The sequence below is a fragment of the Protomyctophum parallelum genome, assembly GCF_964188405.1.
Source record: "Protomyctophum parallelum genome assembly, chromosome: 5".
In the NCBI taxonomy this organism is placed as follows: domain Eukaryota; kingdom Metazoa; phylum Chordata; class Actinopteri; order Myctophiformes; family Myctophidae; genus Protomyctophum; species Protomyctophum parallelum.
In genome coordinates this window covers 44,495,632-44,522,311 of record NC_139702.1, presented here as the reverse complement: position 1 = coordinate 44,522,311, position 26,680 = coordinate 44,495,632, and the positions used below count along the sequence as shown (strand labels likewise).

Here is a 26,680-nt window from a genome sequence, read left to right as displayed (position 1 = left end):
AGCACTTTGAGAGCTGCATTTCATGTCATGAAAGGTGCTATACAAATAAAGTTTTATTAGTATTATTAATAATAATTATTATTATGACAATTAAAAAGAAAAAAGAAAGAAATAAGACGTTGCCATTCAGACACAGAAGTACAGGCCTGTGTCTGCATTAAATTGGCTTAAGGAAAAAATAAATATCTCATGTCACAGTTTGTCACTACAGTTGTTTCAGTTCATTTAAGCTCTGTATAGGGAATCAACATGTTCTGTTGTAGTTATAGTTTAGTTTGTTAAAGACGTTGGGCAGCTTAACGATGTTTAATTGACTACAGGCGATAGAGTGAGAGAGAGTGAGAGAGAACGCGATCTTGTCGTCAACTCTCCATGCCCAGCTGTGCGTATGGGAGTCTGGGACGAGTGGGGCTTTTTCTTTTCCTTTTTTTTTGATGATCACAACAAAGTCAGCGTCTTGTGTTGTTGTTGTAAGCTGTTGCTGAATTAAGGACTTTTCAAATGGAATAATTTATTTGGAACAATAAAACAAGACAGACACGCAGCAGGAGGACTGCACAGGTAAGAGGAACGTCTTCGTCTTGGAAGAAGTTTGCAGTGCACCCGACGACGGACAAGCTTATTGTTCAACTGTGTAAAACATGCGTGGCTCACGCAATTTATCAATTTGACCCAACATGAAACCTGCATTTATAACAGTGAATGACCGGTTACTTTAGGGCGCGTTCGGAAATAGCGCACTAGGCGCACTGTGCAATGCAAACTGATAGATGAGTTCGCTCCGGTGTGGTATTTCCAAACGTGCCCCTTACACCGCTCTGAATCTCGTCAGCCATCATCTCCCTTCATGTAATCAAAACCACTTCCATATCCATACAATGGAAGACGTTGCCCCTCTTTTAGGTGCAAGCACCACCTCGGCTTGTGTTGTGGTCGTGTTGGCCTTAGAGTATATAATAGAGAAGACATCCGAAAGGTGTTGGCTCACTGTTTTCAGTGCGCGCGGTGGGCTGCTGGGCATGCCGTATATAAGCGCTGTGACGTAAAATACTGCCGTAAAGCGAAACGGCGATATAAGCGATATAGCTTTTTTTTCGTGATAGACATTTTCTATCGAAAATACGATATATATCGTCATATCGCCCAGCCCTAGTATTGGGGGACCCTGAGGGTGTTGTATTGGGGACCCTTAGGGTGTTGTATTGGGGACCCTGAGGGTGTTGTATTGGGGACCCTGAGGGTGTTGTATTGGGGACCCTTAGGGTGTTGTATTGGGGACCCTGAGGGTGTTGTATTGGGGGACCCTGAGGGTGTTGTATTGGGGGACCCTGATGGTGTTGTATTGGGGACCCTTGGGGACCCTGAGGGTGTTGTATTGGGGACCCTTGGGGACCCTTAGGGTGTTGTATTGGGGGACCCTGAGGGTGTTGTATTGGGGACCCTTGGGGACCCTGAGGGTGTTGTATTGGGGACCCTTGGGGACCCTTAGGGTGTTGTATTGGGGGACCCTGAGGGTGTTGTATTGGGGACCCTTGGGGACCCTGAGGGTGTTGTATTGGGGACCCTTGGGGACCCTTAGGGTGTTGTATTGGGGGACCCTGAGGGTGTTGTATTGGGGACCCTTGGGGACCCTGAGGGTGTTGTATTGGGGACCCTGAGGGTGTTGTATTGGGGACCCTGAGGGTGTTGTATTGGGGACCCTGAGGGTGTTGTATTGGGGACCCTTAGGGTGTTGTATTGGGGACCCTGAGGGTGTTGTATTGGGGACCCTGAGGGTGTTGTATTGGGGGACCCTGAGGGTGTTGTATTGGGGACCCTGAGGGTGTTGTATTGGGGACCCTTGGGGACCCTTAGGGTGTTGTATTGGGGGACCCTGAGGGTGTTGTATTGGGGGACCCTGAGGGTGTTGTATTGGGGACCCTGAGGGTGTTGTATTGGGGACCCTGAGGGTGTTGTATTGGGGACCCTGAGGGTGTTGTATTGGGGACCCTGAGGGTGTTGTATTGGGGACCCTTAGGGTGTTGTATTGGGGACCCTGAGGGTGTTGTATTGGGGACCCTTAGGGTGTTGTATTGGGGACCCTGAGGGTGTTGTATTGGGGACCCTGAGGGTGTTGTATTGGGGACCCTGAGGGTGTTGTATTGGGGACCCTTAGGGTGTTGTATTGGGGACCCTGAGGGTGTTGTATTGGGGACCCTTAGGGTGTTGTATTGGGGACCCTGAGGGTGTTGTATTGGGGACCCTGAGGGTGTTGTATTGGGGACCCTTAGGGTGTTGTATTGGGGACCCTGAGGGTGTTGTATTGGGGGACCCTGAGGGTGTTGTATTGGGGACCCTGAGGGTGTTGTATTGGGGACCCTTAGGGTGTTGTATTGGGGACCCTGAGGGTGTTGTATTGGGGACCCTGAGGGTGTTGTATTGGGGACCCTTAGGGTGTTGTATTGGGGGACCCTGAGGGTGTTGTATTGGGGACCCTGAGGGTGTTGTATTGGGGACCCTGAGGGTGTTGTATTGGGGACCCTGAGGGTGTTGTATTGGGGACCCTGAGGGTGTTGTATTGGGGGACCCTGAGGGTGTTGTATTGGGGGACCCTGAGGGTGTTGTATTGGGGACCCTTGGGGACCCTTAGGGTGTTGTATTGGGGACCCTGAGGGTGTTGTATTGGGGACCCTGAGGGTGTTGTATTGGGAACCCCAATCCACTACTTGGAGTATATGAGAACTGAAACAAGAGAGTTTTCCTTTTAGTCCCACCACGAGGAAGACCCCCCCCCCCCCCCCTCCATGCAGGTCAAAGCGGGTCAGTGTCTGGTTCCGAAACCTTAGAGTTGTTTATGTTTTTTGCTACATGCCCCGAGACATCAAAGGCTTTTTAATGGCATCCTCCTTAATGTTGTTGGAGTTGGCCTCACGCTCGGGGGGGAGTTCCCTTTGATCTGGGATGTTTTTGATTGATTTGACACATTTAGACCTGAGGCTTTGACCTGATGTTTCTAAAAAACATCTTCTACAAAGTTCCTTGAAAAACTTACACATATGATTCAAAATCACACCCGTGTGAAGTGAGCGGCGCTAATATATTAAAGTCTGTGGTGATTTGTTGTGCAAAAATGTGACTTGTTTTGATACAGTGACTGTCATGGCGGCAAGTCTAATTATTGTTCAGGAGAGGAGATAAACAGTTTATTCTTATTTGTTTTAAATCCTTAGAGTTAATAGTACAGGCAGACTCTTCACATACTAAAGCGTGTCTGACATAGATGTCATAGAGCTGAAATCGACATGTAAATATTAACTAAATGCTTAAACATGTAGCTAGGTGTAATGTTACTTAATGTCACAGAAGTGAACCATTCAAGCCTGTTTTCTCAACTCGCTGTTTTCTGCAAGACATTACTCTATAAGCCATATCTCCAAAACTGGTGGGTCAAACTGAAAAAGAAAATTTAAAATAAATAAATTACTTTAACCACGGGCACAGTTGCTTGTGTGGTCTGAACCATACTGCCCTACAAAGCCAAAGTGCAGTAACTACTGTATGTTTTAGTTTTTGGACACAGTGACTTCTTATGTGTGTATCTCAAAGGTTATGTGATTTTGGAGGATAAATGATTTACCGCATGAACAGATATACCATTAGTGTAACATAATATAGGTTATATGCCGATGCCTCCTTTGGCTGACCACTTTAAACCTATAGAACACTAAAACCAACTTGCGTGCGTGCGTGCGTGCGTGCGTGCGTGCGTGTGTGTGTGTGTGTGTGTGTGTGTGGGTGTGTGAGTGTTTGTGCGCGTCCGTGCATGTGTAGGTGATCACTCTAGAAGGCTGGGTTGACATCATGTACTACGTAATGGACGCTCACTCCTTCTACAACTTCATCTATTTCATCTTCCTTATTATAGTAAGTGCACACACAGTCACGCACACGCACAAACTCGCACACACACACACACGCACGCACAGACACACACACACACACACACACACACACACACACACACACACACACACACACACACACACACACACACAGACAGACAGTATGGTCAACAAAGTAGACACAGAAAAGTTCAAGTGTGTTTGTGTGTGTGTGTGCGTGTGCGTGTGCGTGTGCGTGTGCGTGTGCGTGTGCGTGTGCGTGTGTGTGTGTACACAGGTGGGCTCCTTCTTCATGATCAACCTGTGCCTGGTCGTCATAGCGACCCAGTTCTCGGAGACCAAGCAGCGCGAGCACGCGCTCATGCACGCCGAGAAGCGCGCCCGCCAGCAGCTCCACCAATCGCAGTCCACGCTGGCCAGCGACAGCCAACCGGGGAGCTGCTACGAGGAGATGATCCGCTACCTGGCGCACCTGGGCCGCAAGGCGGCGCGCCGCCTGCAGGGCCGCTGCGCGCGGGCGCACACGCCGGCCCCCCCCCACCACCACACCACCGCCTGCTGCGTGTGTGTGTGCTGGACGGGACCCTGGGGGGGCGGGGGGGCTTCCTCTAAAGGCGGCGAGACCAACGGCCTCGCCCACCGCCACTCGGGCCACGCCCCCAACGACCTCGCGCACCTCCATCGGCTGTATAATCATCATCATCATCATCTTCATCATCAGGTGCGTGCTTTTCCTCAAACTTTTTCATGTCAAGGGCCCCCCAAATTGACACTAATTACGCCCGCGGACCGCCGTTTGAAAAGATATGCCAGGGACCCCCATGAGAGAATATTGTTACGTTGATTCTCAACGCATTTAATTTCAAGGATTCCCCAGGTTGACATGCAATAGTCTACGGACCCCCCATTTAATGGCATTTCTCTCTCTGGGACCCCCAATTTATATTGTAAAATCTATGTTAATTTAACTCAGAGAGTGTACACTCAATTGGTTCCAAACTATCAATTAGCTGGGGATTCCCTGGAACTCCCTCAAGGACCCCTGGGGGTCAAATTATTGGAATCGGATCGGGAGCGCACTCGAATGGCACATCGAGTGGCAAAGCAACATGCAAAGTGAGTTTAACATTGTTTAACGTTGTTTAATGCAATCAAATAGGACTTTTCTGTTTGGATGTATGGGCTGTCAAGGCCATAGTAGTTTTTTGCCACTCAGTAGCCATTCCTGCATAACTTCTGGGTTCGATGATGATGTCACGCGCATACCCTCTATTGTACTATTCTATAAAAAATATGAATTTAAAATGTCTGCGAGTGTTGTTGTCTGTACCTTGAACTGCTGTGCCGGCCTTGGCGACTGAATGACATCTCGTCTCCAAACAGGACAGCGAGCCGGCCGTCGCTAATGGCGGAGGTCACGGTTTCAACTACCCAGTCATCACCTCGCTCTTCAGTCACGTGACCAATCAGGTGGGACAGGAGCAGACGACTAAGAGGCTGTCGATTGCCGTGGAGATGGTAAACAAACTGCCGCAGCTGGTGCTGGAGCACGGTGAGTGAGTCATCACCATCGACGTTATCCTTCATCTGTTTAGTCTTTTATTGAATGTTTATTTATAGCCTGCGTGTAATCGCATCTCATTCTCCACCTGGTCCAGAGTCAGACTGCAGCTGCAATCAACAAAGTGACAGGCGGACATTTGTGACTCTTTTTGATACAGAGAGAGACAGTCATGACGGCAAAACTAACTTCATGAGAGGAGAAAAACATATATTCTTTCCTTTTTTTATCCAAAATGCACAGGCACAGGCAGACTATTCACATACTAGAGAATGTAATAAATGTCAGAGCTGAAATCGACATGTAAATATGAAATAAATGCTTAAACATATATATATTGTAATGTTAGAGTCCACAGAAGTGAACCTTTCAATCCTGTTTTCTGAACTCGCTGTTTTCTGCAAGACATTACTCTATAAGCCATATCTCCAAAACTGGTGGGTCAAACTGAACAACCAATATGTCAATTTGAAGCTATGATTCCCTGCTTTCACATGACATGAAAAACAATATCAATGACTTATGTTGCGTTCAAGAGGCAAGATGGAGTCCAACCATTTTCTGATGACTTATAGACATGAAACACAACTCACTGGATTGGACTCCATCTTGCCTCATCCTTGTGTTCACTCACGACACTCCAGAGCGAGTGAAATATTTTATGACCACTTTCCACACAGCGTGTGTGTGTGTGTGTGTGTGTGTGTGTGTGTGTGTGTGTGTGTGTGTGTGTGTGTGTCTGTGTGTTTGTTTGTTTGAGCGCATGGAGTGTAAGTGAGGACAAGTTAGATGGCATCGATGCGATGCGGTGGTCGGAACACCCGGGACTATGCGTGCTTGCCAGTGATATTAATTTATTAGCCTATTAAGACCTGGCACTACTCTCACACAGACACCACCAAATGCAAGAAAAAACCAAAATACTGGCAGAGACTTCCTCACAATTAGGACTCTCCATCCACAAGGGAAAAACACAACTCATAAAGATAAATAACACCAGCACAGAGCCAATCCTTCTAGGGGACAACGCGTTGGAAGAAGTAGAGTCCTTCACCTACTTTGGGAGTATCATCAGCAACCAGGGTGGTACTGATGCAGATGTGAAAGCCAGGATAGGCAAGGCAAGAACAGCATTCCTACTTCTCAAGAACATCTGGAGCTCTAGAGAGATACAACAACAAACTAAAATAAGAATATTTAACTCTAATGTAAAATTAGTCCTGCTTTATGGGGCAGAGACATGGAGAACAACAAAGACCACAACAAATAAAGTGCAAACCTTCATCAATAAATGTCTCAGAAGAATCCTGAAAATACACTGGCCAGACAAGATCAGCAATATAGACCTATGGACGAAGACCAAACAACTCCCAGCAGCAGATGAAATCGGACGAAGAAGATGGAGATGGAGTGTCAAACACGACCAGACAGGCTCTGACATGGAACCCCCAGGGGAAGAGAAACAGAGGCTGGCCCAAAAACACCTGGCGGAGGGATCTCCAGGCAGACACCAAGAGGCTGGGAGGCACCTGGTCTCAGATAGAAGAGAACGCCAGTGACCGAGAACTCTGGAGGTCCCTTGTCGACGGCCTATACCCTGGAAAGGGTGTCAGGCGTAAGTAAGTAAGTATTAAGACAGTTTACAATAAAACAGGAAAAAGCCCTGGATGGAGTCTACACAAGAATGCTACGAATGACACTAGGTGTCACATGGACGGACCACATCAGAAATGTGGACCTCTATGGGGACCTACCACGCGTCACGGACAAAGTCAGAGAGAGAAGGATTAGGCTGGCAGGGCACTGCGTCAGGTACCTAGAACTAGAGGCATGTAAATTGACCCTATATATATATATATATATATATATATGGGCAGATGGAGACCAGCTGACCTATCGACTTGAACCCATTTAGACCTGAGGACGATTATACAAATGTCTTCTAAATCCTGACCCATGTTTCTATGTCAGCGGTGCTCAACCTATTTCATGTCAAGGACCCCTAGAATCATATGTATTTGGCCTCGGCCTCCCATCTCAACATATGTTGTTCCAGGGACCCCCCCCCCCCCCCCCCCAAACGTTCGCTATGAAATAATATATATTCAAAGATTTGCACCACATTTTTCAAAAATAGCAGATCTACAAGCTCATAGCGCGGCACTGAGTGCCACGCTATGTGCTTCAACGTTGGAGAGCCTCACTGGGGCCTTGGCTCACCACATGGGCACCAAACACCTCAAACACCTCACTGGGGCCTTGGCTCACCACATGGGCACCAAACACCCAAGGAAGAGGGAATGCCTATAGATCTGACACTGAAGCTTGTAGGTTGGTGACCAGCCCTCGGGTGGCGTCGGGGAGACCCAATTATGACCACCCCTGTCTTTTACTCTGCTTTTTCACACATCCAACATTTAATGTCCCGAAGGCAGTCAAGGAGAGAGTGAATGCAGGGGTCATTAGCAGGTCTCAGTAGAAGATATAGATCGGGAGTCTTCGACGCCATTCGGACCAAAGGACCCCGGCTTAGATGAAAGAGACACTACAAATTGTATACAACTGTGTTGCGGATTCAACTTTTAAACTGGTTTGACAGCACTATCATCCGTGTGTGTTGAATTCATAGTACATCTATTCACTTAAACCGTCAATACTTGGTTAAACATGTCCTGACTGACATGTCCTCTTTACCGAAAATAGCCAGTCTACAAGCTCACGTCTCGCTGTGAGCTTGTACATCTGCAAAAGATTTGGCGGGCCCCCTGCAGTAACTCTGAGGACCCCCTAGGGGTCACGCACCCCCTGTAGTAACTCTGAGAACCCCCTAGGGGTCCCGGACCCCCTGTTGAAGATCCTGTAGTCTTCTCGGGGTGTAGCTGTTATAATAAGGCATTCCCTATCTGAACAGAAAAGGTTCTATTATTAAAATTGGACGGGAGATGAATTCCATCCTCAACATTCCGCATGTATTAAATGGGGTCAGGAAAATAAATCTGGTAATAAACCTGGTTTATACTTCGTTTATACTTGTGTGTGTCTGCAGTTTGTCTGCTGAAAACACCCGGGCACCTATTTTCGGCGTGTGACGCAGTCATGTGACTGGGCGGCGGATAAATTAAGCTTAAGTGTGATCAGCTGTGTCTAATGCTGTGGTAACTGTAAATTAGAGAGTGTAGAAGAATTGTTATTTTGATCAACGTTTGCCGTACCAACATCAATACAGCGTGGAATTGTGGACACAATCTCATCCAACGACATTAACATAAAATAACATATTCTAAGTGTTGGGTCTGAGAGGCTAAATCTCATCAAACGGTGGTTCCGTGGCTCAAATGGCGAATAAATAATGGACCTTGATGTGACTATGGTTGAAAACCACTGCTTTACCGAATGTCAATGTCATTTAAAAAGGAGCAGAGCCGGGGGAAGAAATCACTTTGATGAAAATGGGATTTTATATTAGAGAGCATGGGTTGGAAATGGAGAAAAGCTGCGTCTAGGTTGGTGTTTCTAACAAGAGTGGACTGCATGTTGAAAACACCACTATTAAATCCATTTACTGCGCAGCTATTTATTATTGATAGAACACCAGGACCAATACTGTCTGTCTACTACTTTGAGCAGAAACTGTGTCTGTCTCTCTCTGTGTGTGTGTGTGTGTGTGTGTGTGTGTGTGTGTGTGTGTGTGTGTGTGTGTGTGTGTGTGTGTGTGTGTGTGTGTGTGTGTGTGTGTGCACGCGCGCGCAGGATTGTGCTTCAACTGTGTCAGCGTGTGTGGGTTTGTATCCCACAGGGGTGTGATCAGAGGATGATGCAGGCAGCCAGGCACACATGCAAACACACACACACACACACACACACACACACACACACACACACACACACACGAACACATGCACGTGTGTGCAAACAGAGACACACACACACACAGGCTCTGGACAAACAGTGGGCTGTGGGAGTGGGGGGGTCATTAAATATGGATTTGGGGCGAACTTCAATGTGTGTGTAAACACACACATTGAAGACGAAGGTGAGGACACACATTCTGATTGGCCAGAATGAGATGATGATTGGCTGTCCGTGTTCATGTTACTGTCAGTGTCATAGACAGTGGTAGAAAAAGTACTCACATTCTTTACTTCAGTAAAAGTAAAGAACATGTAGAAATAATTTGTAGTAAAAGTGTACCAAAGGTAAAAGTACTCATTATGCAGGATGTCCCGTTTCACAAGTTTTCAAATACAAATATTTTGAAAATCTACAAAGTCACTAGTAGTAACTAAAGTACAATATTTGACTCTGTAAATTGGAAATACTCAAATTGAAATACCTCAAAATTGTACTAACGGTACTTGAGTACATTTACTACATACCGTAGTTACTTTCCTACACTGGCCATAGACAGGACAGTCACAATGTATGTTGACATTTTGACATTTTTGCTGACCATTACTTGTCATACAAATGATATGGCTGATGTAATGACCATGACAGGCCTGGTGTCTGTGTGCTTGTCTGAGTAAAGCCAGGAATGTGACTATAGACCCTCCATCAAAACACAGACAAAAATCCTTCATTATGCGATGAGATATGTTTTTATGCGTTTCGGGGTTTTTTGTGCCGATATTGCGAGAAGTTGCGAAATATGTGTACAGTTGCAAAAAAAGTTTGCACGGAATTATCTGTGCCATTTGGCTGATAATGCAGTAAATGATGCGATCGCATAATCTCATTTTTCTGGACATGGTAGACAGTTGATTTGTGCATGTACAGGAATGTTATATTGTAGATTGAATATAATAATAAACTAATACTAAATATATTGACAATATCGTCAACAAATAAAAGAGCTTGTAGATCGGCTATTTCCAGCAAGTGTAAAATCAGTCATTGCGACGGCATCAAGACCCGCCAAAATCGGTCGACTAAATCAACTGTAGATTTAGTCGACCAGCAGATCTACAAGCTCATATCGCGCCACCGAGTGGCGCGATACGAGCTTGTAGGTCTGCTATTTTTGGAAAATCGAAGAGCGACTGAATTTTTTTAGAATCTGATCTCAGGTCAGAATGGGTTAATCAGACCAGTGTGTGTCCAGTGGAAACCTCGTATGAATCTGATCTCAGGTCAGAATGGGTTAAAACAAAAATGAAAACAATTCCAGAGACTATGACTAAAACTAAAGTCTAAATGTGTCCTCGTGTGTCTCCAGGTCATCCCGTGTCGCCGTTACCGGGCGACCTCCCCGGAGACTCGTCGTCGCCGTGCCGATACTGTGTCTACGGCAACCGTCCCGGTGACGGGGAGAACGAAGACCAACCGCAGCAGCAGCACCACTACGGTTACCACGGCGACGGCGGCGGCGACGGACAGCCGTCTCGGCCAATGAGACGACGAGGGCTGTGTGGGCGGGGCTGGGCGGCGTTCCAGAGCAGCATGGAGAAGGTGGTGAACAGCAGATACTTAAGCATTAATAATAATAATAATAATAATATATTAATTTATGCTTATTTTTTATATTAAATTATTATAATTTCCAGGTGGTGAACAGCAGATACTTCAACAGAGGCATCATGGTGGCCATCCTCATCAACACCATGTCCATGGGAATAGAGTTCCACTTGCAGGTACACTGTGTGTGTGTGTGTGTGAGTGTGCGTGTGCGTGTGCGTGTGCGTGTGCGTGTGTGTGTGCGTGTGCGTGTGCGTGTGCGTGTGCGTGTGCGTGTGCGTGTGCGTGTGCGTGTGCGTGTGCGTGTGTGTGTGCGTGTGTGTGTGTGCGTGTGCACGTGTGTGCGTGTGTCATACGCACACACACACACACACACACACACACACACACAATGTAAACAAGCCCTCAACCAGAAGAGACATGCACAGAATTCTGCAAGCCGTTTGTTTGGCTGCCTTATTTGTTTTTTGGGCATCCCAAGTTGTTGGCAGCCTCTTCTGATAATCCTAGTTAAACATGTCCCAAAACGCCACTAGACAAACACAATGGATGTGCAGTCATAGCCACAGCTCCGACTGGGCGTGTGAGGATGTTAGTCCCAGTGGTGGAAAGTAACTAAGTACATCTACTCAAAATACTTTTACTTCTACTCCACTACATCTCAGAGCCAACGTTTGTACTTTTACTCCGCTACAATTATTTTATTAGAAAACATACATTAACGATACATTAACCCTATATATTTCGGCCATTTGAAAATAGCAGATCTACAAGCTCACAATGCGTCACATTGCGACGCATTGTGAGATTTTTGTACACATTTTAGAATTTGTAAAATGGGACATTCTGCAATATGAGTACTTTTTGGTGCCAAAACTTTGGTGCCAGTACTTTTGGTGCCAGTACTTTTACTTGAGTACATTGGAATAGGGGAGCTTCTACTTGTAACAGAGTGCATATACATTGCAGCATTTATACTTTTACGATATTGCCCAGAGAATACCCTCATAGAGAATATTTTTCCTCCGATCCCTTTCTGTCCAAAAAGTACCTTTTTATACGTGTGGTGGGGGGCTCAGAGTGCTTCCACTAAGGAAAGTATAGGCTTTCTAATGACACGACCCGCCTTTGTTTTGGTGAGTAGCAAAAGCGTTCTTTTTATTTACTCGAGAGGCTGGTCTGCATTCATGGGAGCTCCGGAAGTTGACAGTAACATAGCTCTAAGAGAGAGAACTAACAAACCAACTCCACTGAACCCCCCACACACAATGGTCAGCACAATGATCAGTGGTTACTGGTTAGACATAGGGCTAGCAACCCTATTCTGTAAAAAAACAGCTATATGCTACGGAAACGGCAACAAAATCTACCCCAACATCTGGATGTGAAGGCCCACATGAGTAGATGGCCAAAGACAGATGCGGAGTGGAGGAACTTTGTTGCTGCCCTATATGCGCCAGCCGGCATAATGGGAATAAGTAAGTATAAGTAACAGCATTTGAGTACTTTTTCCACCACTGGTTAGTCCTAAAAAGCCTACAGCTTAGGATACGATCTGATTTGGAGCCTTCATTGACGATGACAACAGCAGCATCTGGTGAATCAGCACAGAAAGCCCCGCAATGATTTCTGGATTATCAGTACAAACAAAAACACATTATAACAATGTATTCACGCACGCGTGCAGGGGCGGCCTTAGGAATCTGGAGGCCTGTTTCAATATCAAATATGAGGCCCCCATATATCACTTACTGTACTTATTCTGTTGATACAGCCGTATTGTTTTGACTGTTCCACATCACGCGCCGCCATTACTCTCGACAATTACCTGCCTTAAAGGTTACTGGTGAAATATAGGAAAGGCCTCGTATGACACGCGCACACACGCACACACACACGCACGCACACACACACACGCACACACACACACGCACGCCGTGTGTGTGTGTGTGTGTGTGTGTGTGTGTGTGTGTGCTTGGGCGCTTGCATGCGTGAGTGCGTGCGCACTCATGCGTGCGTTTGTGTGTCCTATCTTCTGTATCCATTGTCCATAATAATAGAGTGATTATACAGTTGTAATAATGATTCATATATCATCCTCTTGACAGGAAGCAGTGCTGTGGTTTTGACACGTACTTATTATTGCTCTCTTCTGTTTTCTGTACAGATCAATCACATGCATGAATACAGTTGATTATGGTTTTTTTAACCTTGATCTGTGGAGCTTTCTCATGTAAACAAACAATGCTATGGAAGCCGGTATCTGATTCTACTTGTCATGAATAACAATCACAGCCGTGTGATACCTCATACTTTAACTGCTTAGTATGAGGTATAAAGTACAGCAGCCTTGTGTTCATAAAACAGAAAGATTGGGTATTGGGTAAGACTGACGTTATGTATCTTTCAGGACCTTTCACTGCTTTGTCTCAACCATTACTCAATGGCTCTGGTCTCAGAGTGCCGTGATTTTTTTCCATCCTGAAAACCAGGTCTTATTGTTATATGAGGAGGAAGATTTTTTTCAAAAAAAGTGTACAGTATAAATTTATTAAAATGTCGTTTTTATGTGGGCAAGCCCACCAGTTCTTTAAAAATGCCTGGTTTGCCTGGTGGGTGGTGATCCACCTGAACTTAAGCCGCACCCACAACTGTAGTTGTATGATAAAGGGGGAGGGGTTAGGGGAGGGGCTGATAGTGTGATGTCACTATATTACTGTTTTTTTCATTGGCACGTTTGACTGTCAAAGTTTCAGCCTCCAGGAAGAAACTAAATACAAAGGGGAGACATCATTGCACATAACAACCACACAGAGGGGTCTAATGAAGCACTGTCACCTCATAAACACATGAAAATTTGGAAAATCACGGCACTCCATCTTTAATGTTTAGGCTACATTTCCAGGCCAATGTATAGATTCCCCAGCAGAAATGTAGATAAAAAAAGAAAGCAAAGACATATACTGTTGCTGATGTGATTCTTCAGTGTGATGTGATTCTCTTCAGTGTTTGTGATCTGCTCTCGCGGTTTCGTGTCAATCATATCCGCATGGCAGCGCCGGTCCATTTGATCTGACACATTTGGGTTACAATTTGTTCCCTGCTTCGTGTCGGAGCCTCGTCTCTCACATCAAAGTCTGACGGAGGCTGACAGTCACATTGAAGAATGGATCCTCTGTTTAATAGATGGACTGTGTGTTGTTCACTGACATTACTGACATCCATCATGATGGGTGTGGGACGGGTGTGGGTGAGGCTGGGGTTGCTTCCCCACTGTGGGGTGGGTGGGGTTGTTTGCACCCTCCACATCCCCCTATAGTTAAAACGTCTCTCCCGCGGCTGTCACGATTGCAAAGAAATGAAATAATAAAATTATATATAACTGACGGAGCAAAAAAAGAGCATACACAAACACAAAGAACAAAAGTTCAAGAGGTAAAATTTAGAACACTGGGCAGGATTGGGGGTTAGGTGGTGTCAGCCAGGCAGGCAAACGAGCAGGCAGGCAGGCCTGCATGCCTGCTTGCTTGCTTGCTGCCTGCTACTTTGCTGGGTCTTTGCCATGCACCACTTAACCCCCACTCCCGCCCCTGTGTTCTGAAGAAAACCTGTGTCTGTCTGTCTGACTGTCTGACTGTCTGACTGTCTTAATGGCTGGCTGGCTACAGCGTTGGTGCGGGTGATTTCCTGAGCCACAGGGCAGGTGCATGAGAGCACTGACAAGCGATTCACAAGGAAGAAATCCTACCGGCTGGCATGTTGTTAGACTTAGGCCTCTTTTAGACGGCGACGATCTCCATATAACACGTCAAAGTCCCGTTGCGTTCTCATTTTTTCTTACCCTTTACACGAGAACGCACACGTTATGATATGATGTGCTATTATGCTATACTGTCGCTAGGTGGCGATAACGGGCTGCCAAATAGACAGGTCACCCACGTACAAGAAGAAGAAGCCCTTCACGCAAGCGGCGCAACACTGCTCTGGGCGCGCCACGGGATGGTATATATTTTATAATACATTAGGCTACATAAACGCTGCTGCCGCGGCTGCCGTCTATCACAAGGCTTTTTATTTACATCATGGTTTTACATTCAACATCGCTGATGAGCAGCACTTTGTAGGCGAGGAGGGAGGCTTGTTCAGGAACTCCATTATATCATAATGATATGGCTCTGCATCAATGTAATAAACATATGCGCTGTGAGCCAACGTGAGCCATGATGTCATAGGTTTTGCGGATTCACCGTTTTGCCTGTTTATATGGAGACCATAGGAAACTGCGTTCTCAAAGATTTCCACTCTGGGAGGTGGTTTCACTTCGTTGCGTTTTCACCTCCTGAGAACACGGTTCTCGTCTAAATGACAGCAGCAAACGATACTTTATTTTGACGTTTTATATGAACACCATCCTCGTGTAAATAGCACCTTAGACAATGTGGTGTGAGTGGAGTGAAGTGTGTGTTTTACTGTAGACTAGGTTGTATAATGAAACGTAGAGTTTTGTTGAGACCACTAACATGAAATGTAGAGTTATTTTGAGTCCACTAACATGAAATGTAGAGTTCTGTTGAGTCCACTATAATGAAATGTAGGGTTCTGTTTAGTCCACTATAATGAAATGTAGGGTTCTGTTGAGTCCACTATAATGAAATGTAGAGTTCTGTTTAGTCCACTATAATGAAATGTAGGGTTCTGTTTAGTCCACTATAATGAAATGTAGGGTTCTGTTTAGTCCACTATAATGAAATGTAGAGTTCTGTTTAGTCCACTATAATGAAATGTAGGGTTCTGTTGAGTCCACTATAATGAAATGTAGAGTTCTGTTTAGTCCACTATAATGAAATGTAGGGTTCTGTTGAGTCCACTATAATGAAATGTAGGGTTCTGTTGAGTCCACTATAATGAAATGTAGAGTTCTGTTGAGTCCACTATAATGAAATGTAGGGTTCTGTTGAGTCCACTATAATGAAATGTAGGGTTCTATTGAGTCCACTATAATGAAATGTAGAGTTCTGTTGAGTCCACTATAATGAAATGTAGAGTTCTGTTGAGTCCACTATAATGAAATGTAGGGTTCTGTTGAGTCCACTATAATGAAATGTAGGGTTCTGTTGAGTCCACAGACTCCACACTGGCTGTGAGTAAATGGATCCTTTTGTTGACATCAGGTGTAACAGATCGAGACATCAGTCAGTGACTTCACTTTGTCCTAATAATGTCCTGGTCTTAACACATATAGGACTGAGGCAGATTTTTAATAAACAGTTTGCTGAAAAACATATGCTTCTATGTCAGTGGTGCTCAACCTTCATGTCAAGGATCCCCGTGGAATTATCTGTATTTGTTGGCCGCCGACCCCCATCTAAAAATATGTAGTTCCATGGACATCTAAAAATATGTAGTTCCATGGACCCCCCCTCCCCTCCCCTCCCCTCCCCCGCAAAGAGTTTCAAAATTTTTGCTCTGAAAGAATATATATATTATATAAATTTTGTGACGACCCGCCTCCCTCAATCTTGGTCGGCTTTCTCCATGGTGGGAGGAATGTGACGGCCAGAGTCACAAGTGACTCTTAATTGAATAATTAACAGGCCATCACCAGGTAACGATGATTGACACCTGGCAATCTCCCTACTCAGGATATAGTTGCCACAGGTGTGTCACTCTGGGTGTGAGAAAACAGTTTGTGTGCTGGCAGCAGCTCTGAAGGACAGTGTCCAGCACTCTGCACGCTTCTCTACCTGTTTGTTTATTTTTAGCTCGAGTTAGAGCATGTTTAGAAATATATGCAGTATCCCCCTGCAGAAGATGGCCTGCCGTCGAGACTCTTCAAACTCCTCTGTGATAAAATCCAGGGAGGAGAAGTAAACGGAGGAGGTGAATTGCTGCAGGAGGCTTGTTTGCCTCTGTTTGAGTTGACCGAGTGGGACATTAAAACACACTCACAGGTAACCCAGACAAACACTAACATTTGGACAACAAACAATAACATTTGGACGACAAACAATAACATTGGGACAAAAAAAACACTTCATTACCAGCAAGGACAAACAATAACATTGGGACAAAAAAACACTTCATTACCAGCAAGGACAAACAATAACATTGGAGGTTTTCTTCAGAACACAGGGAAAGCCCACAAAACCGGTCTTTGTGAGTACAGTCAATGATAAACAAAATAAAGAAACTCTTGCTGGTAATGCAGTGTTTTTTTGTCTCAATGTTATTGTTTGTCCTTGCTGGTAATGAAGTGTTTTTTTGTCCCAATGTTGTTGTTTGTCATCCAAATGTTAGTTTGTTGTCCAAATGTTAGTGTTTGTCTGGGTTACCTGTGAGTGTGTTTTAATGTCCCACTCGGTCAACTCAAACAGAGGCAAACAAGCCTCCTGCAGCAATTCACCTCCTCCGTTTACTTCTCCTCCCTGGATTTTTATCACAGAGGAGTTTGAAGAGTCTCGACGGCAGGCCATCTTCTGCAGGGGGATACTGCATATATTTCTAAACATGCTCTAACTCGAGCTAAAAATAAACAAACCGGTAGAGAAGAGTGCAGAGTGCTGGACACTGTCCTTCAGAGCTGCTGCCAGCACACAAACTGTTTTCTCACACCCAGAGTGACACACCTGTGGCAACTATATCCTGAGTAGGGAGATTGCCAGGTGTCAATCATCGTTACCTGGTGATGGCCTGTTAATTATTCAATTAAGAGTCACTTAAGAGTCACTTGTGACTCTGGCCGTCACAATTTATTGTGCCACATTTTCGCGATTTTTCAAAAATGGCAGATCTACAAGCTCGTAGTGCGGCACTTGGTGCCTCGCTATGAGCGTGTAGATCTGCTATTTTTCAACAGCTAAAGTATAACATAACGCTTCAAACACCAAAAGGGGGTTCCCGCCCTGCATGTGTTAAGTGCAGTGCTGGCGCTTCAGGCAGTGAGATGACATACGTATATACAGTCCGAGGAAGTAACTTTATCCATTGTTCACAACATGGCAGCTTGGACAGCTCTGTAGTTGCAAGCAGAGAGAGACACAGAGAGAGAGAGACAGAGAGAGAGACAGAGAGAGGCTGACAGAGGGTTGTTTCTGGGTTGTCCGTTCCGTCTATCATTACACATGTCTGTCCGTCCGTATACAGTACGTGCGTCTAGACAGTGGACACACATGCAATTGTGTACTGTACATCTCAACACTGTGAATGTGAGATATCTCAGGAACACCTTGATAGAGAGAGTTTCCTTCCCAATTATGAGTTCATCCTTCAGTTAGTGTTTATGCCGCACCGTCGTGACTCGTGATGCAGAGAGAGAGAGCTGAGCCCCAAGCAGACATCCAAGAATACAATAAAGTAACGGTAAATGGTGCATTTGTAAAGCGCTTTTATCCAAAGCGCTTTACATAGATGGTGCATTCCATTCACCCATTTACACAGAGTCCTATACCTGTATATGCCCCATTTAGACTGCAGTCACATCCAGTCAAATCTGATTCAAATCTGATTCATTTCTCAAATCTCTATCTTTTGGCCCGACCGTTCACACTGCATTTGCAAGTGACCAGATCTGATCTGCGTGTTCAGACTGGCAGCCAAATGTAGCCTGAATCAGATCTGTGCCACATACAGATTGGAATCTGATTTGTTTAAATAAGTCTAAACGCAGACAAGTCACATACAAGTCACGTGGAATCTGATTTAGATCGGGTTAACGTTGCATTCAGACGGATCTCCTGAGATCAGATTTGAAACCACCTCTGAATGTGGCTCAAGTCACATTGGAAAAAATGTGTGTCCTCTCCAGCCCCAGGAGCTGACAGACGTCCTAGAGATCTCCAACATGGTGTTGTAATGTGTGTGTCCTCTCCAGCCCCAGGAGCTGACAGACATCCTAGAGATCTCCAACATGGTGTTCACCAGTCTCTTCAGCCTGGAGATGCTCATCAAGCTGCTGGCTCTGGGTCTGTTCGGGTACGTCAGGAACCCTTACAACGGCTTCGACAGCGTCATCGTCATCATCAGGTCAGCTGTGTGTGTGTGTGTGTGTGTGTGTGTGTGCGTGTGCGCAATTTTCGAGGGGCACTAGCCCCTCCTATGTCCAGCTTTGAGGGTCCAACATCGAATGCCATTGACAATGAATGGCCAGTTTTGAGCGTTTGTATAACGCTCAAAACTGTTTATATAAACGCAAACATTGAAGACAAAAGTGAGGACGCAAATTGTGATTGGCCGGAATGAGATGACGTATGATGATAAGAGCGCCCCTCACATCACACGGGTGTGATTTCTATTTAATAAAGCCTTAGGATTTAGAACATTGGTTCAGAACACTTCTCAAAGATTAGCGGATGTACAAGCTCACTGGGAGCGCGTGCATCTGGTATTTTTGAACATTTTAGAAAAATCTTCAAAGTGTTTGTGAAATTTGGATTAATTCGGACACATATATCTTCTCTTCTGTGTCCATGTGGCACAACAAGTGCGAGAACTACTATACTCTTTTAGAATGCCTTTGTAGAATCTGCCTCCGGTCTTAAAGTGGGTTAAATCAATGGAGTGTTGCTGCGTGTATGAAAACGTGTGTCTGCAAACCTTGGTTCTATTATCTGGTGCGTGTTGTGCGGCAAACTCCCTCCCGCCCTGTGCAGAATGACACGGCGTACATCAAAGGGTTTATATCCATACATACATATATAATGTATATAAAAAGTCATATTTCATTCACGACAACATGGCGCTTCCATGTCCAACACAGGACAGGAGTTATTAATCCATGAGGCTCTCCCGGTGCCGAGGTGAAAGCCTGTATCTCCATATCCCATTACGGACCTGGAATGCATCTGTGTCACCTTAGCTTTGAACCACTTTTACACTTTAGCTGTTGTAGGGAATAGCTTTCTCACACCTATAGAAATTAGGCGTATGCACAGGTGCGTATACGTAGTCCAGTGGACATCAATGAAAGGAATGAAAATACACCCACACAGTATCTTGCTCGGTACATGATATTTCTTTTAATAATGCAACGTTTCGGTCCCTCCCTCCGGACCTTCTTCAGGCATAGACACTTTAGCTGTCCTGAACATTTTGATCATATCTTTTTTTTTATATATATTTTTTTTATCCCACGATTTTGTAACCCATTTTTCACCCCTGTGTCAATCATCTAATATGATCCTGGGCTCTACACACCCTCCACCAACCTAGTCCCCATATATGGGGGACAAGGGGAGAGCAACAGACTTGAACTCATGCTTCCTTCATGCTTGAGTGTCCAAGTTGCTCCTTTACACCTGACAGGGGGGAGTTTCCCTGGTTGGACGTAGCGCATGGAAGGAACACGTTATTCCAACCAGTTCCTTTCCCCTCCATCAGGCGCCCCGGCTGGCAGTTTAGTGACCAGGATTACTGCATGTTTTTTGTGAGGGTACCTACCCTAGGGGACATGTGGAGAACATGCAAACTCCACACAGAAAGGCCCTTTCGCCAACACCGCCTTCGGGTGTGGGCACTGATGACGCGGAGGAGGAAACACGCCGCCAGCACCCACAGCGTCCCGAGCGGGAATCGAACCCAGGACCTTCTAGCTGTGAGGCGACAGCACTACCAACTGTGCCACCGTGCCCCCCTTTGAGCATATCTTTAAATCGTATTTTATTATAGGGGGCTAGACCATTCTACATTCAATGTTCTTTTTCCACAAGGACAAAAGGTATCCTTCCTCCAAGTAGTACTGCTTGTCAAAATGTGAATTGCAGACGTGAAAAGAAAATAATCCAAGGCACTCCGTCTTTGGTGAAAGATGAAATAATTTATTTTGAAGATGATGAGCAAGGCAAATAAATAACGGGACCAACGCGTTTCCACCAAAAGGTCTTCGTCAGGGTCTATCTGTCAGCTTGGCTGATTAGTCACCCTTAAATACAGCCAGGTGGTGGGTGTGACTCAATCATAGCATTACATCGTTGTTATTTCATTGTCATATAAATTATTTTAGTTACATTATTGTGTTATATATATATGTATATCATGTTGATTATACATCAAAAGATGTTCAATAAATCAAAAAATAACAAAACACCCAAAGTGACCAGCACCAAGTGAAAGGAAAAAGACAATAAATGGGAAAAACAGAGGGAAAAGTATAAAGTAAATATTTACATTTAGATAGTCACCCAAATCTAAAAAAAAAAAAAAGAATATATATATATATATATATATATATATATATATATATATATATATATATATATATATATATATATATATATATATATATATATATATATATAAATGCAGGACCATCAGAGGAAAGGCAGGAAATCAACTTCATCATTAAGGCCAGGAAACGTTGTGGCTTTCAGAGTAACTATCCAATATGTTTCTCTTTGGAGCAGTTTGTTAAGTCTGTCACCACCTCTGATGTGGCTTTGAATAGCTTCTATTGCTGTAGCTTTCAGAGAGGAGGGGCTCGTTATAGTGGACAGCCATCGGGTATTTTGGGTTGTTTGTGCGAATAGCCGTTTTGTGTTCTCCCAGCCTGTCTTTGATTTCCTGCCTTTCCTCTGATGGTCCTGCATTTATATTATTTATTTTTAGATTTGGGTGACTATCTAAATGTAAATATTTACTTTATATTTTTCCCTCTGTTTTTCCCATTTATTGTCTTTTTCTTTTCACTTGGTGCTGGTCACTTTGGGTGTTTTGTTATTTTTTTGATTTATTGACCATCTTTTGATGTATAATCAACATGATATATATATATACAACACAATAATGTAACTAAAATAATTTATATGAAATAACGATGTAATGATATGATTGAGTCACACCCACCACCTGGCTGTATTTAAGGGTGACTAATCAGCCAAGCTGACAGATAGACCCTGACGAAGACCTTTTGGTCGAAACGCGTTGGTCCTGTTATTTATTTGCCTTGCTCATCATCTTCAAAATAAATTATTAAATTTTTCACCAAAGAGTGCCTTGGATTCTTTTATTTTCAAGTCTGCAATTCACATTTTTGACAAGCAGTACTACTTGGAGGAAGGATACCTTTTGTCCTATTCCTTTTGACATTTTCATTCTGGGGGTCCTTGACATTTTTTGTTTGTTTTTGGTTTGAGAGCCACTGTCAAACGTACGATTTTCTGAAAACACGTTTGTAGAATCGGGTCTAAATGGGATATAACAACTTTTTGGGGGTTTTATTTGACCCCTTCTTCCCCAGTTCCCAGGGAGGGGGGGGGGGGGTACAGGGCAGAGTTGTGAACCGTCATCAACTGATATTAAAATAGGCGTCCAAAGTCGATCTCGGTGCAGAGGGTGTTTGGAGGCGATCATGATAACCCTTGAGAATGTAAAATGAAACCAAATGGACCCGTACGGGTATACATTTGGTTTCATTGTACACTCTCAAGGGTTAAATTATTGTTAAACACAAATTAGAGAAGTCTACACAAATTAGAGAATGTAGAAGAATTGTTATTTTGCTGCTAATGGTACCAACATCAATACAGCGTGGACAACAAAATATTCTTTCGTTTGGGGTCTGAGAGGCTAAATCTCATCAAATTGGTGGTCCGTGGGTCAAATGTCCAATAAATAATGGGCCTTGATACAAAAAGGGTTGAAAACCACTGCATATTGGAATTCATGTTATTTTATTTTTGAGTGGTTGCACCCATTTGACAGCTATGTGTGTCCCTGGGTCTGTCCCTAGGTCTGTCTGTTCAAGCACAGACACACACAGGCCAGGGAGGTGGGCTTGTACAGTACAGTACAGTACAGTACAGTACAGTACAGCACAGCACAGCACAGCATCACTCACTTCAGACGGGTCAGATGTTTTTGGGACATACGTGGTCTCCGCCCGTCCATACTGGGCAGCGCACGGAGACAATGCATTTGGTTATGGTTTCCATGGCGATGAGCATCCTTCCTCCACAAGTAGGTCATCGTTCTGACGGGCGGGCCAGGGGAGAATTAACCTTCTATGGAAACTCAATTATTGTGCTGCCAGGACCTCGGTTCAATTCATCCGCTGTGTCTTCTATCAATCTGTTACTATTATTCTGCTGTCAGGACCTCGTCACTCACTTCTTTTTTCCAACATATTGTTTGGGCTGTTCTGCCTTTCATTGGACAGTATGTGGAAGAGAGACATGGCTTTTATTGTACTGTACAGTGGAAGAGACAGGCTTTTATTGTACGGTACAGTGGAAGAGAGACAGGCTTTTATTGTACGGTACAGTGGAAGAGAGACAGGCTTTTATTGTACGATAAAGTGGAAGAGAGAGACAGGAAACAAGAGAGAGACAGACAGAGAGAAAACAGGAGAGACAGACAGACACGCAGCAGCGTTCGTCTGGCTCGGGAATTTAACGCGCAACTCACTGACAGGCTGCATTAGAGCAGGGTTTCTCAACCCATTTTTTCACCCAGTGTCAATTATCAATTATCTAATCTATCTACACTTCATCTGCCAACCTGGGGAGAGCAGCAGACTGACCTCATGCTTTCTTCTATGCATGAGGAGTCCAAGCTGTCCACACACACACACACACACACACACACACACACACACACACACACACACACACACACACACCCACACACACACACACACACACACACACACACACACACACACACACACACACACACACACACACACACACACACACACACTCCTCATATAAATACCTGTGGATCTGTATTGACAACTCAATGACTTGGAATACACATGTTGACAGTCTCTGTAGTAAACTACAAACTAAACGCTAAATAAAACGTCTGGGTTTCCGAGGCTAACTAAACGCAGGGCGGCGGTGGCTCAGGGGTAGAGTGCCTGGATGGTAACCGTAAGGTTGCCAGTTCGAACCCGGGCTCCCCCAGAGTTACTGTCGAAGTGTCCTTGAGCAAGACACTGAACCCCTAATTGCTCCCGATGTGCTAGTTGGTGCCTTGCATGGTTTCCGCTGCCATCGGTGTATGAATGGGTGAATGTAATGCACAATCTCTGTAAAGCGCCTTGGATAAAGGCGTTATATAAATGCACCATTTACCATTTTAAACTACAGCAAAGACTGCACTTCCTGCGACGTCTCAGGGTTCATGGTGTTGACCAAAGATTTATGTTAGTGTTCTATCGAGCAGTCTTGGAAAGCCTGGTCAGGTTTGGCATCACAGTTTGGTTCGGTAATCTCTCAGTGCAACTGAGGTCCAAATTGTTCAGATTGGTGCAGACTGCAGGGAAGATCATAGGGGTAAGACAACTCCCCTCTCTTCAGTCTATTTATGAGCAGGCTACATTAAAACAGGCTCAAAAAATTGTCAGTGATGTTACCCATGTTTTACATGGCGAGTTTGTACTTCTGCCCTCTGGGAGAAGATACAAAGAACCAAAGTGGAAGTACATTAGATTTAAAAAATCGTTTGTATCAGCATCAACTAAGATGCTGAACGAGGCTCTGAAACAGCGGTAACTGAGGCTAGATTATCCACATCATGTGTGCAATTGTGTAATGTTGTGTCTTCCTCTGTAATGTATTTTTGTTGTCATTGATGTTTTATGTGTGGCTGTAGCTGGGGTGAAAGCCCAAGACAAATTTCCCTTGTGGACAATAAAGTTTACCTTGACCTTGACCTTGACACACACCGATGGCGGAGGATTAGGATTTGACACTAACTCTGGGGGGGAGCCCGGGATCGAACTGGGAATCTGGCTGCTCTACCCCTGAGCCACTGCCGCAAGAGAAGAACATACATTGATGGATGGATGGGTAGATGGATAGATGGGAGGACAGATACATGGATGGATGGGTGGATGGTCAGCATACAGAACAACATCCAGTACATGTTTGGCTACTCGGTCAGCATTCTAGCATTTCAATAACGGTACAATGCTGAACAATTAAGGCTTCGTGTTGTTCCACATGCTGCTTGTGCAAACTAAACGTCGGGAGGTTGACGGACGTTGCTGACACTTTCTATAGCACTCCAACAATGACGAACAGCCAATCAATCATAATCTCCTCCTCTCTTCTGCACACAACTGTACAGTTCCCATAGCCCATTTTGGGGCAGGAACCCCTGTTGGTGTTTCAAGCATTATATTATACTTTAGCTATTGATAAAAGCAGATCTACAAGCTTGTAGCGCGGCACCGAGTGCCGCGCTACGAGCTTGTAGGTCTGCTATTTTTGAAAATCGTGAAAATGTATAGTGCAAATCTTTGAATATATATTTATTTCAGAGCCAATGTTTTTAACTAAAATCTTTGCTTCTGGGAGGGGGTCCCTGGAACAACATGTTTTCAGATGGGGGGTCGGTGGCCAATTACATAAATCTGGGGGTCCTTGACATGAAATATTTTGAAAACCACTGACATAGAAACTGTCAGGATTTAGAAGACATTTGTAGAATTGTCCTCAGGTCTAAATGGGTTAACACTCACGTGTCTGAGCAGTCAGCCTCATGGCCGATTTTGAGACTGTTGAAATTGATTATCTTTGCTCGTGAACGTCTCGGAAGGTTCCTCTAATTCCGTGACGTTTCCTAAATGTCCAAGAAGCCAAATGGACCTGGAGACGTTTTGCATTCCACTGTCAGCTCAGAACCTGAAACCTGAAACTCTCCATCTAAATAAAAAAGTATATTTGCCTAAAGACCAAACTTGTCTGTCTATAATAAGACCAAAAAAGCCTACTATCTGCCCTGGCCAAGGAGGGGGGGTTTCCCCTTTAGGCTTTTACTTCAAATTGAATCAGTGAAAACAATATTCAATGACTTTAATATAAGTTCTTGACCAACAGAGGAAATCAGGAGATGCTTGGCCAAAAGCAACAACATGGAGGGGGAGACCAGGCCACCCCCTATACGGACGTAGAAGCTGCTCCCCCCTAAAAAATAGACTACCGGCCATCTCCAGGCCAAAGTTAAATTAATAAACTAAATTAAGGCTAACTGAAAGAACTCTTCAACAACGCATTTGGTAGTGAAACTAGGATGTTTCTGCCTGTGTGTGTGTGTCTGACTTCACACTGAGCGGGCTAGCTTTTAGCAGAGGGCTGTGTCAACGCATGAACACGTTATACCAGGGGTTCTCAACGTTTTTGGCCGGGGACCCCCGGAAATGCTTTGGCAATGTCTCAGGACCCCCGCTTCACCCCCTCCTGACCCCCAATATAAATTGACTGCTACAATAACCTAGAGACAATACACCATAAATAAATACTGAAACCAGATATAATCATTAGGGAAGGTGTATGCATGTACTATGTGTACTATATATTGTACTTCATTTCCACTTTCCAGCCATTTAGTTTCCAGCCATTCAGTTCCAGCCATTCAGTTGCAAACCCCCCCCCCCCCCCCCCCATTAAATAATTTGGCGACCCCCTGAGGGGTCGCGCCCCACGGGTTACACCACTGGTTCCCAAACTTTGTTTTGTTCCAATTGTACACTCTCAGAGTTACAGACCCATAAGAGTCCATTTGGTTTCCCAACTATCATTTAGCTATGGGGACCTCCTGGAACTCCCTCAAGGACCCCTGGGGGTCCCCGGAACCCCACTTTAGGAACCACTGCGTTACACGATTGTGTTACTAAATCTCTTTCCTGTGTGTGTGTGTGTGTGTGTGTGTGTGTGTGTGTGTGTCAGCTCATTGTTTTTATATTTGGCAGTCTGGGCCATGTCCACAGGCTAGTGGTCAGAGGCTTGAGGATTATAGGGTTGTCCAAGTGTAAGTCAAAGCAGCTTGCAACATACTGTTCAATCTC

The 26,680-nt window shown here is 44.7% G+C and overlaps 1 protein-coding gene and 1 long non-coding RNA gene across 2 annotated transcripts in view; both read left to right on the top strand.

Moving 5' to 3' along the window:
- The window catches only part of LOC310859020, a 227,714-nt gene that overhangs the window by 57,397 nt on the left and 143,637 nt on the right, over positions 1–26,680 (top strand). The window lies entirely within an intron of this gene.
- The window catches only part of LOC310859165 (voltage-dependent T-type calcium channel subunit alpha-1H-like), a gene marked incomplete at its 3' end in the record, with an annotated part of 124,458 nt that overhangs the window by 16,385 nt on the left and 81,393 nt on the right, over positions 1–26,680 (top strand). The window contains exons 6-11 of the mRNA XM_083765564.1: positions 3,811–3,903; positions 4,159–4,602; positions 5,265–5,433; positions 10,658–10,893; positions 10,986–11,072; positions 18,767–18,918. Coding sequence (XP_083621690.1) covers positions 3,811–3,903; positions 4,159–4,602; positions 5,265–5,433; positions 10,658–10,893; positions 10,986–11,072; positions 18,767–18,918 — 1,181 coding nt within the window. The remainder of the gene's footprint in view (positions 1–3,810; positions 3,904–4,158; positions 4,603–5,264; positions 5,434–10,657; positions 10,894–10,985; positions 11,073–18,766; positions 18,919–26,680) is intronic.